This window comes from Plodia interpunctella, chromosome 1, assembly GCF_027563975.2.
Source record: "Plodia interpunctella isolate USDA-ARS_2022_Savannah chromosome 1, ilPloInte3.2, whole genome shotgun sequence".
Lineage (NCBI taxonomy): Eukaryota > Metazoa > Arthropoda > Insecta > Lepidoptera > Pyralidae > Plodia > Plodia interpunctella.
This window is the reverse complement of record NC_071294.1, coordinates 9,985,076-10,000,000: the sequence shown is the minus strand read 5'-3', so window position 1 is coordinate 10,000,000 and position 14,925 is coordinate 9,985,076. Positions and strand designations below refer to the sequence as shown.

At 33.3% G+C, this 14,925-nt stretch overlaps 1 protein-coding gene across 21 annotated transcripts in view; it reads left to right on the top strand.

Moving 5' to 3' along the window:
• The window catches only part of Pde1c (Phosphodiesterase 1c), a 305,826-nt gene that overhangs the window by 268,741 nt on the left and 22,160 nt on the right, over positions 1 to 14,925 (top strand). For 18 of the 21 annotated variants that reach the window (XM_053744341.1, XM_053744357.1, XM_053744349.2 and 15 more), the window contains 4 exons: positions 4,945 to 5,101; positions 9,665 to 9,778; positions 13,182 to 13,292; positions 14,136 to 14,180. In XM_053744341.1, the coding sequence (XP_053600316.1) occupies positions 4,945 to 5,101; positions 9,665 to 9,778; positions 13,182 to 13,292; positions 14,136 to 14,180 (427 nt within the window). The remainder of the gene's footprint in view (positions 1 to 4,944; positions 5,102 to 9,664; positions 9,779 to 13,181; positions 13,293 to 14,135; positions 14,181 to 14,925) is intronic. The other 3 variants (XM_064436228.1, XM_064436220.1, XM_064436242.1) reach the window with 3 other exon arrangements.

Here is a 14,925-nt window from a genome sequence, read left to right as displayed (position 1 = left end):
ATTGCTTATTCTGTATTTGACGTAAAATATTTTTAATTTCCGACACAACGTTTTATTGTTAAATGGAATAAAATGGTGATGAATTATCAAAATTAATTAAAATATGCAATGAGCTGTTTCGTTTCTTTTAGATTTAACGTATTTTTTTAAAACGTCTTTTAGTACTTACGTTTATGAATACAACGGTCCATTACATTTAACGGCAACAGCAATAATAAATAAGTCAACAGCAAATGATAAACAATTGCCGTGACTCCTAAATCCTAAAGCCAAATTTATATTAAAAATATTATACTATCGCGTTCCACGATACCGCTCCTTATGAAAGCAAATAACTGATGTAATTTAACCAAGAGAAAGCAATATCAGGAACCACGGCCCTCTGGACGTCATGGCAACGGAGTAAGGTCAACAAAACAAGCAAATATTCCCAGGCAGATATAATAGACGACATTTTGCATCAAGTCTGTGACTGCATTGAGTTCTATCTTGTTAGGGGTATTCTATTTTCCTATTTTTTATATCGTCCTCGGTGGCGTAGTGGTAAAGTGCTTGCCTCTGAACCGAGAGGTCCCGGGTTCGAACCCCGGTCGGGTCATGTTGGAAAATGATCTTTTTCGGATCGGCTCGGGTCTTGAATGGTTTATCTATATACGTATTTGTTATAAAAATATAGTATCGTTGAGTTAGTATGCCATAACACTTACTTTGGGGCCAGCTCAATCTGTGTGATTTTGTCGTAATATATTTATTATTTATTTATTTATTTTCTTAAATGAAATAGGCACGCGGGATTATTTTTTTGCTGCTCCTGTCAATTCTGTCAGGTGACAATCGTCATAATCATCATCTACCCGAGAACGTTATTTATATGGACGGATAAGGATTTTCTATGCACCTGCCTACAGCCTTATCATCTGTCTTACGAGTACAAAATGAAAACGAGATGACAAAAATTTGAGGTTTCCAAAGTCATTGTATCTAAAATTACATTTTCTCATTCAATCTATTCAAAAACTACTCCCAGATGAATGATGGCTTATTGCTGGTACACACGGTTCAGCGCTATGCCCCCTTCAAAACGTGCATGCGTAATTACGTATGCCTTTTTTCTATGTGATTGTAAGGTAGACTGCACAATAAACACTTGATGTACACTGGCCTTTGCGCTGTAATTTATTTTTTGTCTTTTAACCTAATTAATTTAAGATTTTGTATTGCTATCAGAATTGGTCATGCCTGAAATAAAGGCATTTTATTTTATTTCTTATGTATTTATTTAACCGTCTTCAAAAAAGTGGGAGCTTCTCAATGGCAGAAAATGATGTTGGATGATGATCTCGTTATGCCGTGACAGAGACTGAGAGCTCTTTGTATTAATAGCGTATTTGTATGGTCCCCGAAGACATAGGAAGAAAGATTAAATTAGAAAAAGCCGATGTGGCGATAAATTGACCTTGCTTTGCCTTGCCTAATCTATCTCAATTCAAGTAATTCAATTTTCAATTCAATTAATATATTCAAGAGGTAAAAATACATAATGAAGAAACATGAAGCGACAAAAGTATAAACAAACCAACTTATATTTACAAAACAAAAACAAACATACATTGTCAACTATTACTTAATTAGTACTGTAGTAATTTGTAGCATTTTGAGAAATTACTATATAATATAAAATTTGAAGTGAAAAAGTGCTTTGAGTTTCTTTGATTGTATAAACGAGATTTCGGATACCGATTTTTTCGTAACTTTTTCGACTAATATACATACCTAAGAACGATTTCATATCGATTTCGTTCAATAACGTTATAAGGCATAAATAAAATTTACATCATTTTTTTTAATTTGTATCTGAATTCGTACTTAATAAAATGTTGCGAACTGAACTGAAAGAACTGTTAAAAAGTTTTTTCAATAACGTTTCGTGAACTCTTATATAAAAGAAAGGGGGGAAAAAGAAAGTCAAAGGTCGCGTCTTATAGAGAGGTAATGCCAAGGAAAGGAGTAGTTATAGGAACTACACCATCGACAAGGACCCGTTCTTAAATGGATTGATGATTTTTAACTCTGGATCTATGAAGCTTGGAACTTAATCTTGGTAGATCCAACATTTACGGTTGATAATTAGTCAAAATTTGCAAAACTTTTCATGTAAATTTAATACTTGACAGTTCATTAATCACATCGTAAGTAAAATAAAATCACGATATTTTTTATTTTATTTAATAACACGAAACAGATTATAATCAAAAGAAAATGTATGCATTGTAAGGTTAATGGTCTGTACAAAATTATAATCCACAAAATATTTATGCCTATTAGCGTTAAACATAAAAATTATATAACAACTAGAGAAGTTTTATATAATATGCTAACATAATATATTTAAATATACAACTAAAGATACGACATAATTACTATAAGTTAAAATTAAAAATTAAAACTAAAATAAAAAATACTAAATTAATTTAAATAAAAAATTGAAACTAAATCGCCGTCGTCGTGCGGTAAAGTTCCCAGAAGGCTGGCGACATTTCCTTTTTGTACGGCCAAACTCAAACTTTGGTCAAAATAGTCACCAGCCAGCAATATACTAGAGAAGGCTATTTTAAAAAAGCATTTACTTAATGTTATTTTTATTCATGTTATTCGCCGGTAATAACTTACGAAAAGCGGACAGACTTGACACTGAACACGTGAAGAGTTGACACGTGACTTCGAAGATAAACGAATACGAGAATTTTCCTTCTTCTATATTTCCATAAAAGCGATTTCTTAAAAAAAAATATGACGAAAATAGAACAGGACGAATCGAGCAAAATTGATTCAACGATCGACCACGTGAAAAATCCTGTTTCAAATTGAGCAATTGTCTTTTTTAGGGTTCCGTGCCTCAGAATGAAATAAATGTTAACCCTTACAGGATCACATTGCTTCTTTAGTATTTTTTCTTCAATATTATGAGAAAAAATCTGGAGGAATTGTATGAATAAATGAATATAAACACTTTGATAATGCTGTTCTAACTAAACTTTCTAGAACACTCTACAGATCGTTTGGTGTTCATAAAATATTTTGCTTGTTTTTCCACCTTATAGATAAATCGATTTTAATAAAATTTGTATGAGAACTAGTAGTGATAACACATTAAACATAAAAGAGTCGTTATAATCATTCAATATAGATTATATCCTTACACAATATAAATAAGAGTCTCCCTGTCACGTCTGTCTGTACGAACGCTATACACTCAAATACGGAATAGACAAATTAATCTATAGATAATATTAGTTTTATTCTATCTTATGATGATTTTTGTATGGTTTACATTTAAAGAACTTCTTTGATGTAAACCATATGTTAAATATGTAAACCTTCGTTTAAGTGTATAATTTATTATGGTTTTACCCGAGCGAATCCGAAGTGGACCGCTAGTCAAATATATACATAATTATATACACAAATACTAAAAATCATTGCAAACTAGCCCGTATTACCTCCGCATAAAGATGTAGAGTAACTAAATGTGGTCGAAACGAAGTAAAATCAATGGGTTCTAAAAGCACGTTCCTATTTCAAAAGCAATGAATGAAACGAGTGGAATGTTCATTTGTTCACTCGGAACGAACGAGAGGTTTTTGTTTTTTTTTTATAATGAACTGAAAAAGTTCTTTCTAGAGCTCGAAATGATTCAGTAAATGAACCTGAACCTGTTAGTATACCCTATGTGCTTGAAAATGAACGTTCTAGATCTTAAATAGTTAGGTAATAATTATTAATATTCCATGATTGAAAATTCTAAAAATATGTATTAACATTTTTTAACAAACTGAGAGAGACTTTTAGCGTATTGAAGTGACATGCTTTTTAAGATTACAATGATTTCCATATTTTCATTATTATTAAAGTTACTAATTGTCAAATCCAAATTAAGTAATAATAATCTTATATATAGGTATGCATTTATAAAAAAAAACATGCAATATGATAAATAAAGTAAACAATATTGAATCACATGAAAACATCTCGTAAAACAAAAAGGAGTGAACGAACGAATAAACAGTTCGTTCATTCCGTACACAGAGCTCAACCAATTGTAAATTGATTACACGGTTGAAACTCTTCATTTGTGCGTTGCATGCATTTGTAATGTAATTTGTGCTTTGATGCTGTTTACTTTGAGTAAACATGAATATTGTAATTTTTATAAAGCAATGGTTTTCGAAGTTATATTCTACATTAGTTACCCGGCCCGTCTTCACACGATGTTCATAAACCTTCGGGAAAATTGCCAAAATGTATGGATGTAGTTTTTAAGATTCCAAAGTTCGAATTGAAGCCAGATATTTACCTAGGTTGATTTCTTATTAAACTGGTTGATTTGGCGCCCAAAATTTATTTTATTATTATTTTAAAGCCTCTGCTGAATTTTTCTATGTATAAGGAACACATAAATAACTAGAAGAACAACCATAACCTATAAACTGACATCGGCTTTCGACAAAGGAAAACATTGCAAGGAATATTACACGATCTAAGAGTGGGTCGCAACGTCAAATTTGACGTTAACTTTAACGTGCGCAGAAAAACGCAAAGTACGCCATTTTGTCTAAACGTTAACTGCGCGTACGTTACAGCAATGTAAAATTGACAGCGCAATTCACCCTATATGCTGCACATCGATTGATTGAATGTTTAGTTCCCTTGTTGTCTGTGCGCTGTTTGATTATCTTACCCTACCCAAACTTTATATAATATAATATATAGTATAATACCCTTTTTTATTTTTTCGTGATAAGTCTTATTAGTAAACTAACGTTTAGCTCGGGTAAAACCCTAATAGAGCCTATGTCATGTTACGGCTAAACACCGAAATGCGTAGACCGTATAAACAACTCTACAAAATACATTTTTCTATAACTCGTACATTTTTGTCCCCAGAACAAGGCGCTCTCACGATCGTGCGTCGCTCCTCAAGCAGGGGAAAGACAGAAAGTTGTTCGACACCCACCGACGAACAGCTGGACCAACTCGACTTAGACACTGAACACTTGCCCGCCGTCGACACGCCCGATGCCTGCGACAAAGCCGCACTTAGGTGAGAACTATTTGTTATAAAACCTGTATTTAAATGGTCCTTATAACCCAGGGGAGTAAGCCCGATCATAAAATGACGAATCAATCTAAAGACAAACATTATTTATTAGCAAGAACATGAGTTAATTTTTTTTTTACAATGTGGTGTTAAATGAAAAACTTAATCTTTCATGTTTCACCGTCTATGAAAATTTTAATGGGAGCAGAATCAAATCGAATAGATTTAGAGCTTAATAACCTGTATTTCTTTGATACATACAAGAACAACTGCCAACAAACTGTTTTACAGTTTAGCTGATTATGTAAATCTTTAATGTTTTCATGAATAAATAAAAATAAAAAAGTAACTAAATTTGTGTCTGAGTTTATTATTTAAAAAATCGTTCAAATTATAATAACATTTATCAATCAGTAAGTAGGACCTTTAGTGCTTTTTGGCCTATAGCTTCTAGGTCAAATTTTACCTACAATAATATGTATATACTACAGTAATAAGGAATATTGAATTAATGTTATCGTTTGCCCAATGACTTGGCTTCGGTCTAATTGTTCAGCATATTACGTCCACTGCTGAGCATAAGCCTAATTGTCATCTTCTATAAATATAAAAACGCAAGAGTTACTAAGTGACTGACTGACTGACAGACAGCACACAGCCGAAACTGCTGGGCGTAGAAAGCTGAAATTTGGTGTGTAGTTTCCTAGGACAGTTTAGGGGAGCACTAAGAAGGGATTTCCTGAAAATCCCACGGGAAACGGATTTTTACTCACATTCGAAATTGTGCACCACAACATACTATATTGTTTCAGAGTATTTTGTTTCTTCTTGCCCGTGGAGATTGACATATTTTTTTCACTCAATGACCGATAATTGCGATAATAGAAACAGCTGTGTATAATAGAAACAGCTGATTTTTTTTCGCGATTTCGAAGTAACTCCCATACTAAAAGTTGTTCAGAATCATGGACTGAGCATCTAGATAAAATATTGCGAACTAGATGTTACCCGGGGCTTCGCTCCCGTGGGAATTATGAGATAAAATATAGCCTATAGCAATCTTGGATAATGTACCTTTCTATGGTGAAAGAATGTTTCGGTGGTTTCGGACATTACCCGCCTCAAACATAAAAATGCTTACCTCTTTATAATAATAGTCTGGTTGTATAAAAAGTCACCCTGTATATCAGGCCGAGCGCACTAACCACTGCGACATTGAGCTCATGAATATTATGTAGCGCCTTATCGACTCATTTCCGGCATCACTCCTCGTGTCAACACAAACATAACAATTGCCAGCCATGTAAAACATTTACTCGATTAGGTTACACGACACAAATGATATTTGCCCATAAATGTTGCACAAGAACAAGGAAAGGATGAATTTTGATAAATGAATATTTTTCTATGATGTAAATAAACGTATATGATATGATTTAGATTGAACTTTGCCCAGAGAGAAAGTAAAACATAAAAATATATCTCCATAAATCAAAACTAAATATATGAACAAGAATAAAATAGGAACGCTAAGAGTGAATCCATTACCAATGAAAATAAATTCAATAAATTCAAATATCAAACATTCCACAAATGTAATTCGAAAATATATATACATTGAAACAACTTACCCATGTTTTTCTTATAATATTACACAAGCCCAATGGTAAGATGCAATTGTTTGGATCACGGAAAAGCGATTGATGAGACTGGCATAAGGCCGTAGGAAGTGACGCTAACAAAGGTAGGCCTATAACCCAGCAGTGGGTCGATTTAGGCTGAAAATGATGATGATGATGTATAGTGCGGCGAATGAAAGAAAGTTTAAAAAATTGACCATAATATATATAATACTACCGTTTGTTTCAAATTACAAGTTGTAAAGCCGACTAACGATGTTAGTAGACAAAATGCTAAACTCGTGTACACCAAATAATGCCTCCTATATATGTTTATAGTAAATAAAATTGATGCTTGCGTGATCACTAAAGAATTGTAAATTATAAAAGTGAACTTCCAACTGGCTTGGTCCCAACAAATAGCAATTATCCTAATTGTGAAGCTAGCCGATATAAAGTTAGTTTCTTACCCATTAGCGGAGTTTAATTGCGCAGAGTTTAGTTTATAATTAAATTAGATTTATATCACATTATTTGTTTTATCGTATTACTAGCCCATCTTCGCTCAGGTAAAAATAATAAATTATACCCCTAAACCTTCCCCAGGAATCACTTTATCTATTGGTAAAAACCGCATGTAAATTCGCCTAATAGACAGCCCGAGGACCTCGTCACTCTCGTAGGAATGATTTAGGATTCTCAATGTGTCTTCGAAACTTTATATTGCGATTTTTGTTATACCGAACACCTTACTCCGATATTTTGATAGCATAACGTTTTGTAATAACGCGATGTTATGTTAGTGTAATTAATCTTTCATGAAATTTGGAATGCATAAGCTATAGTAACAAATCAAAGTTAAAACATAGGTTACTTTTTCAAATGTTCACCCTCAGAAACCAGAAATGGGGTGAAAGTTTATATGACAAAGGCACCCGATATTTCCGTGGGCAGAACTGCAGGAAGCAGCTAATATCTTTTATATTTCACTGTAGTCGTTCCGGTAGAACACGTACGCTGAATCAATGAACGCAGATCAAACGCTGCCTGACGCGCCTCACAGTTCACTGGCGATTCGCCTTTCAGCTGCCGTAACTAACTAGCTATGGATTTTATGTCAACCCTACCTCTATTCAGATTTCATTTTTCTTCCTGTACAATCTGTTTTATCCCAACTAATATTAGAAATGCGAAAGTAAATTTGTTTGTTTGTTCACTCTTCACGCGTTATCTACTCAACCATTTCTTAAAATTTCGCATATACTTATAATTAGGAGTAATAGGGAACAATAGTTTTTTTTTTCACTCCGAAATAAAACTATTGTTCCCGTGGGTTTTGCGAAAAACCTCTACTTATTCTAATATAGGTAAATGCTAATAAACTTTGCTATAAAACACTACATGGCGCTAGTATGATTACTTCTTCCACAATTTTTGTTTTCGTAAGTCAGAAGAAAATACTTTCATAATGCGTTGCACCAGTCAACTTTGACGTTAACTTTAACGCCATTTTGTGTAAACGACACGGCGGCGCGCAGGCATATTTAACGTCGAAGCTACTCACCCTAGGTCTTGTTAAAAAAGAAATTAAGATCTGTGCAAAAAGTTCCTATGAAACAATTGAATGAGATGGATATTTTCATTCAATTGCTTCAGTATCCAGACAAGATCGATCTCCACGCTCAGTCGCCTCGCTGAGTCTAAGAGCTTTTTTTTAACGCTTTCTGGAATTAAATGAATATCCAATTTTGTGGTTGAAATCGCAATTGAATTTGCTATTTTCAAATCTTGTCTAAAGTATAACTAATTTGTGTAAAGGTTATAGTGTTTGATAATGCCATATCTTTTAGAAATCATAAGTCGTCTTTTCAAAATTTCTACAGGAGTGTATATCAAGGAAAGTTAAATTTACCAATAATCCTACCAAGTTCTCTTACTAGTCGAACTACTGGAAATTGTCTTCTATTTTTTTGCTAAGAGATAGATAAGTGTGCTTTCATAAGCACACTTATCCTGCGAAATTAAAAAAAAAATATCATTAATTTTTTTGAAATTCCGCATACATATACTACCTTTCATGCCAGAAAAGCACTAGGGGATTCAGGTTCCCGTGGGGCTTCGATGAGGACCTAACGATATAAATAATTTATGAGAAAAAAGTAGAAAGGTTGAAAACCCGATTCAGCTTTAAACATTTAATCAATCGTAAATCAAGTTCCATTGAGTCTAGGAGTGACTTTGTGATATTCAGATGCAAATGCAGTCACGACGCTAAGTACAGTCATCTGCAAATCAAGCTGGCTCATTACAAACCTTATAACCGTAGTGATAAAAACTAATATTCAACTAATGTTTATAGTATTTGTGTTATATGGTGTACATCCAAAAGTAGTCTATAAATTTTCGCCGCTACAACAGTCGCATAAAGGTCCACGCTGGGAAACATGACCTGCAGTCGACTGTACTTTATCAGCGGTGCAGCAAAATGGTCGGTTCGTGTAATCACATACGTGCGAGAATTTCCGTGAATGCAATGAATTTTAAAGTCGATTATATTAGAATTTGCATACTTTATACCCTATACGTGGCTTACCGTTTAACCGCGTGTATTTTATTTTGAAAGTTATAGGTATAATAAGTAAGGTTATTGTAGTGGTCCAGAAAAGTTTAGGTTTTCAAATATTCCTATTATTTTCTTTACTGATGAGAATTAAATAAACATGTTTATTTTCCTGGCCTTGGTCTGGCCTGGCACGGTCTTATAGGCCTATATAAACCGTCTGATAAAATATCTAAAATAACTGTGAATATATAGTGCATCAAAATCCGTTGCGTGGTTAAAGAAGAAAACTTACAGACAGACACATAGCGATTTTAATAAACATCCTTTTGCCCTCTATTTATGCCATTATATTATGTACTAACCATATTGTTTCTTTCTTTACAGATTACGCTATCTTTTAAGACAATTAAACCGAGGTGAAATATCAGCAGAGACACTCCAAAAAAACTTACAGTATGCCGCCAAAGTGCTCGAAGCTGTTTACATAGACGAGACCAAGTATGTATTGTGTTTAATTAAATATTTCTTAATTTAGATATAATTCGCGATGATATACCTATATCAAATATTTTAAGTTACTAATAACGGCTGTTTGATATAACTTGGCGGGATTGGCTACCTAGTTTAATTTAATAAAATGTTATGCTATCTAAACTCAAGTAATTTATTTATAAACGAAATTTCGTAAAGCTAGTTCGATTTTATACTTTTATTTTGATGCGCAATTGTTAGTGGTGTACACAAAGGAGCGTTGCCATTCAACTGTATTAATTACAATTCAATTATTCAAAGTTATTTATTTAACTTAGCATCAGATACGTCACTAATTGACATAAAAAAATTATTTAAATCTAAGTCTATTGCCGACTACCAAAGCGCTGATGAAGAACAATAATCTACACAGAGCCTTTATTGAAAAATACCATATAACTGCCTTTGCACTCATTATGTTTGAATATCTTGTTGTGACTTTTATAACTCTTCTGTGAATGGTGCAATAAAGAGTTTATCTATCTATCTGCCACTATATCAAACAAGCTGTGAATCTCCAAATGTATTAGACGATCTTATATAACTTGTATGTTTCAGATGCGTAGCCGTCTGTATGTTTACACCGTGACCATGAATATTATTCATAAACTCACTTAGACCATCAATTTTGTTTTGTGCCAAAGCCCCTTTAAATGCTCTCTCATTGCTTATCCCAATACTTTTACGTTCTGTTTCATTTTCCTTTTTCATGTGGCGATATCGGAGCTTTTCTATTTGTGTAACAATTGGTGACGTGTATCAGGATACGTTTACAAATTTTAAATTGGACGCAGTCACAGTACATGTAGTACGATTCTAATAAAAGTTGATCTGATTTACATGGAAACTTCTAAAATTAGGTCTGTTACAAAATCTTCGTTTCTTGGACCAGTTGTGCGATTCCAGATTACTTTCCTTTCTACACAGTCTCTCGTTCTAAAAGTCGTTTCTTTAACATTTATTTTATATAGAAGACAGTTCATATTGTGATAATATTCTTACAAAGAGAATAAAAATTCAAAGGAATGATAAAACAAAAGATTTTAAGAACCAAGCTGTTGAAAAGAAAGGCAAATTAGAGCAGATTCCTTAATCAGTGGCGTAAAGCAAATTCCTGTGTAATTAATGAGAGAAAATAAGGCAACAGTTTTACTGACAGCGAACAGTGGGCATGAAGCTAATTAATATACTTATTATCTTCTTTATTTAGCTGCGCCGCGTGGGAATATCGGTATAAAAATTACCATATGTGTTATTCCAGGTTATATTCTATTCGTGTACCAAATTTCACAATACGTCCAGTAGATTTTGCGTGAAAAAGTAACAAACATACATCCTCAAAAACTTTCGCATTTATAATATTAATTATTTATATATATATATATACATTTACCTATATTATTATTAGGGCTTAAGCCGTTCGTCTAATGACTAAGGAGTAGTAAAGTGCCCTTGTGGCTTTTTAAATATTATTATAAATTTTAAAATATGACGTGAAAAAGTTCCTGAGTAAGTACTTTTTATCCCGAATATCCCACGGGAGCGAAGACCCAAGACGAATCCAGTACTACAAAATAATTCTTCACCTATGAATTGAATTTAAAAAACCTGGGCAGTCCAATGGACTTGACATTTTAAGATTTTAAACCTGTTATAAATTACTTGAATCCTATGTAAACAACTTTTGTTATCTCAATATTAGGGCTTGCATTAACATTTGTATAATGAAAGAGACATAGAATAGTTTATACCCCATTTGCTATCTCGCTTTTAGCCCAACTTTGCATCTTTATAAGGGAATTTGCCCTTGAAAAATTTATGGCCACTCAAACCCTCATTACAATGTAATGTCAAATTTTGTCCCCTTCGTACCAGCAATTTGGCTGTTTCCATTACAAGTCAAGTTACCTTAAGCACCTCTTAAGTAGGTGTAATTTAAGCGACAATGAAAATAAGAGTGGGTTTACTCATAATTGTAAAGGTCAGGTCCTTAAAATTGTAAAATCGGGGTGTTATAAAAGACAAGCGCTGAATTATGAAGATCCTTGTTATTTTGCTAGTTGGCTTATATTTTAACTCAAATACTAAGATCAAATTTTTATTATTGAACATAAATATAGATTAGAAACTTTATAATTGTCGATTCTTAATTGATTATTTTAACTTTTGGTTTGTCACAATTATTCCTGTCAAGTATAATTGTTTTTTTAATTGATCCAATCCAACAAACATTTTCAAATTTAGATTACCATTGCAATATATGGAAGGGTGATATTTTCATAGGGAAATTCTATTACATTTTAGATAATAACGGAAATTGTGTTTTCCTTCTAGTTCTTATTTTTCTCTCTATCAACAATTCAACATATTCTATGATACGATACGATTAAACAGACGCTTTTAAAATTGTATCAAGTAATGCTAAATTTTGTATAAAAGTTACCGAACACTTTGTTTTAACTCGTCTGCATTTTTAAATAAAAAGGAAGTGAGGTGTTGTTTTCCATGTAGTTTAGTCACATTCAAAATTTAATAAATAAACATCTGCTTGCGTGTACAAGAAATGTAACCATATTTAAAACATGCATCCACAGTAATTTAACAGTAATTTAGTCAAATTTCAATCAATATTCTGACTTCTCATCTTAGAATTTACACTATCACGAAACTTCTAACATAATGAATACTAATTATCTGGTTATAATAGTCTAGGCATTTAGCATAGGTAAACAATAAATCAGACTAGTTTCCCATTCCAAATTTGAACTTTTGTTACGAACAAATCCTAACAAACATGTGAATTTGTTAGGATTGGAACAATTGGAAACGGTGGTGGTGTAATGGTTAAGACACCTGTGGATCGAAAGGTCCCAGGTTCGAATCCTACTCGTGCCACATGAGTTTGTATATAAATCTGCCTCATATATAGTAGTTTTCATCGACTACCACTTGCTTCCGGTGAAGGAAAACATCATGAGGAAACCTGCACACTGGTTGATTATTATTGTGTTGAATTTGTGTGTGAAATGGAGAAGACAATGGCAAACCACTCCATTAATAATGCCAAGAAAGTTGTTGTGTGTGTTTCATTCCACGTAATGACCACGTCCCTCACCCATGAGGAATACGACTACGAAGAAGAATGTGAATTGACAAACAATTGAAATGAACTTTGAAGCCACGCGAAATTTCTATTCAATATACAAATTTAATCGTTTTCTATCGTATGCTCCAATATCGCCGTGTCCTTCGTCATCCTGCTCCATTGTTTTTGTTAGGGATCACAAAAGGTTTAATACCACAAAAGAATTCTAGGATTTCTTGAATGGGCATGACGTCGCGTCGTCGCCATTGATTGTGTCTAACGCAGGGATAGGAGAGATCCAGAGCAGCCGCGTGCGCCGACGACGACCCTTCACAAGCGACGCCTGCGCACTCCTTGCTGGGCCAGATGCTCAGTTGAGAAACCGAACGAAGCAAAGTTAATACCGTTACAACAACGCCGACAATGGCCAAGTAGTCGCGCCTCCCTTCTGTCCAATCTGTGCGATTAGGTCTTTCTGTTCTGTTGACGCTTCAAGTTAATCTGTCTCATCCTACTCTCTTAGATTAGACCGACTTTCCCCAAATTACTTTGCAATTTTATCAGTGTGAAATACATTACTGCACGCTGATGAGCAACCCGTTTTTCGGTTTTAGACATTATCGTGTGATCGTTTCGAGAAGAAGTTAGGTCAATACCACCTAATTTCGCTTTTTTATTTCAATTAGGTGATAGTACTTGCTTAACTTGTTCTCTAGTAGTATAGCGTTCCTATGTACGTTTAGAATAGACCTGGATTACCCAAAGTATGGTTTTCAATCCCTATGATCGTCTTCCCCATTTTTCATCTCGTTTTTTGTTCATTTCTTTGGCATGTGCATATCTTTTTGTGCAACTTTGTCATGTACATACATCTCCATAGATCACGTGAAGCTTTTCTATAAAAAATTTATTACATACCTTTAAAATATTTATAATATTAATGTTTATATTTCAAACTTTAATATATTACTTCCCATGTGCAAAATTTATACGACTTTTCAAATTTTGTTGAAATCTTTAAATTTTGTTGAAATTTATCGATTACAATTGTTTGGTTATCAGAGCTGGTTGTCTTCATTACTCTACAAATTATTAATTAGTTAAGATGATTACATGAATTTTTAATTTTGATTTAATGACAGACAGCCAGTCATCGATGTATGTTAAACGTCGTGAAATTGTTCCCCATCATCCCAGTGTTCCCTGACTATGTCCCAATGACGTCGTGTTTTATTTTAGACCGGCAGTGGCGCGTCAGCAGTCGGCTCCTACCCTGGTGTTTAGGTGTGTCGATGTTACCACATTTTTGAATCTGTCGCCACTTGGATAAAACCACTATCTGTATCAACTGTTAAAAACTTGATATAACTAAAGAAAAATAAACTGGCTTTTTTTAAACTGAACTGAAAAATTTCAACATCATAAACAAGTTATTTCATTTGTAAATTAACCTTACAATGTACTTGAATTTGTTTATGTTGTTCAAATGTTCTACATAAATTCGGAATTATTGCTACTCCTTCTGAGATATCTTTAATGAAAGCAGTATGTTGGTGAATTGTTACAATGAAGGCAAAGACGGTAGATGTTATTTTGATCTTAATAGTTTATAAACTCGAGCGCATTTAAATATTTACCAACTTAGAACAATTTAATTATTCGACCATTAACACTAACTTGTTTTAATTATATCCGAGAGTTCTGGTTTTATTCAAGTGGTTATGGAGACGGAACGACCCCTGCCTTCTAACAAACTGCTTGTATTGCCGTGTGCATTGTTATGACACAAAACACTGCTTTCCATTGTTTGCTTTTGCTTTAAAGTGACTAATTATATTATAGAGACAGTATATGGAATAACAAGCGAATACAATCTTATATTATTTTCGAGCATAGGCTTCATGTAAAATAATCAAAATAGTCTCCTATTTGAAAAAGCCATAAAAAGCGCAAATTAACTATTCGGACAACTGTTTAATGTTAACATAGATGTAATAATTAAACTTAATATACTTTAATGTATAAACCA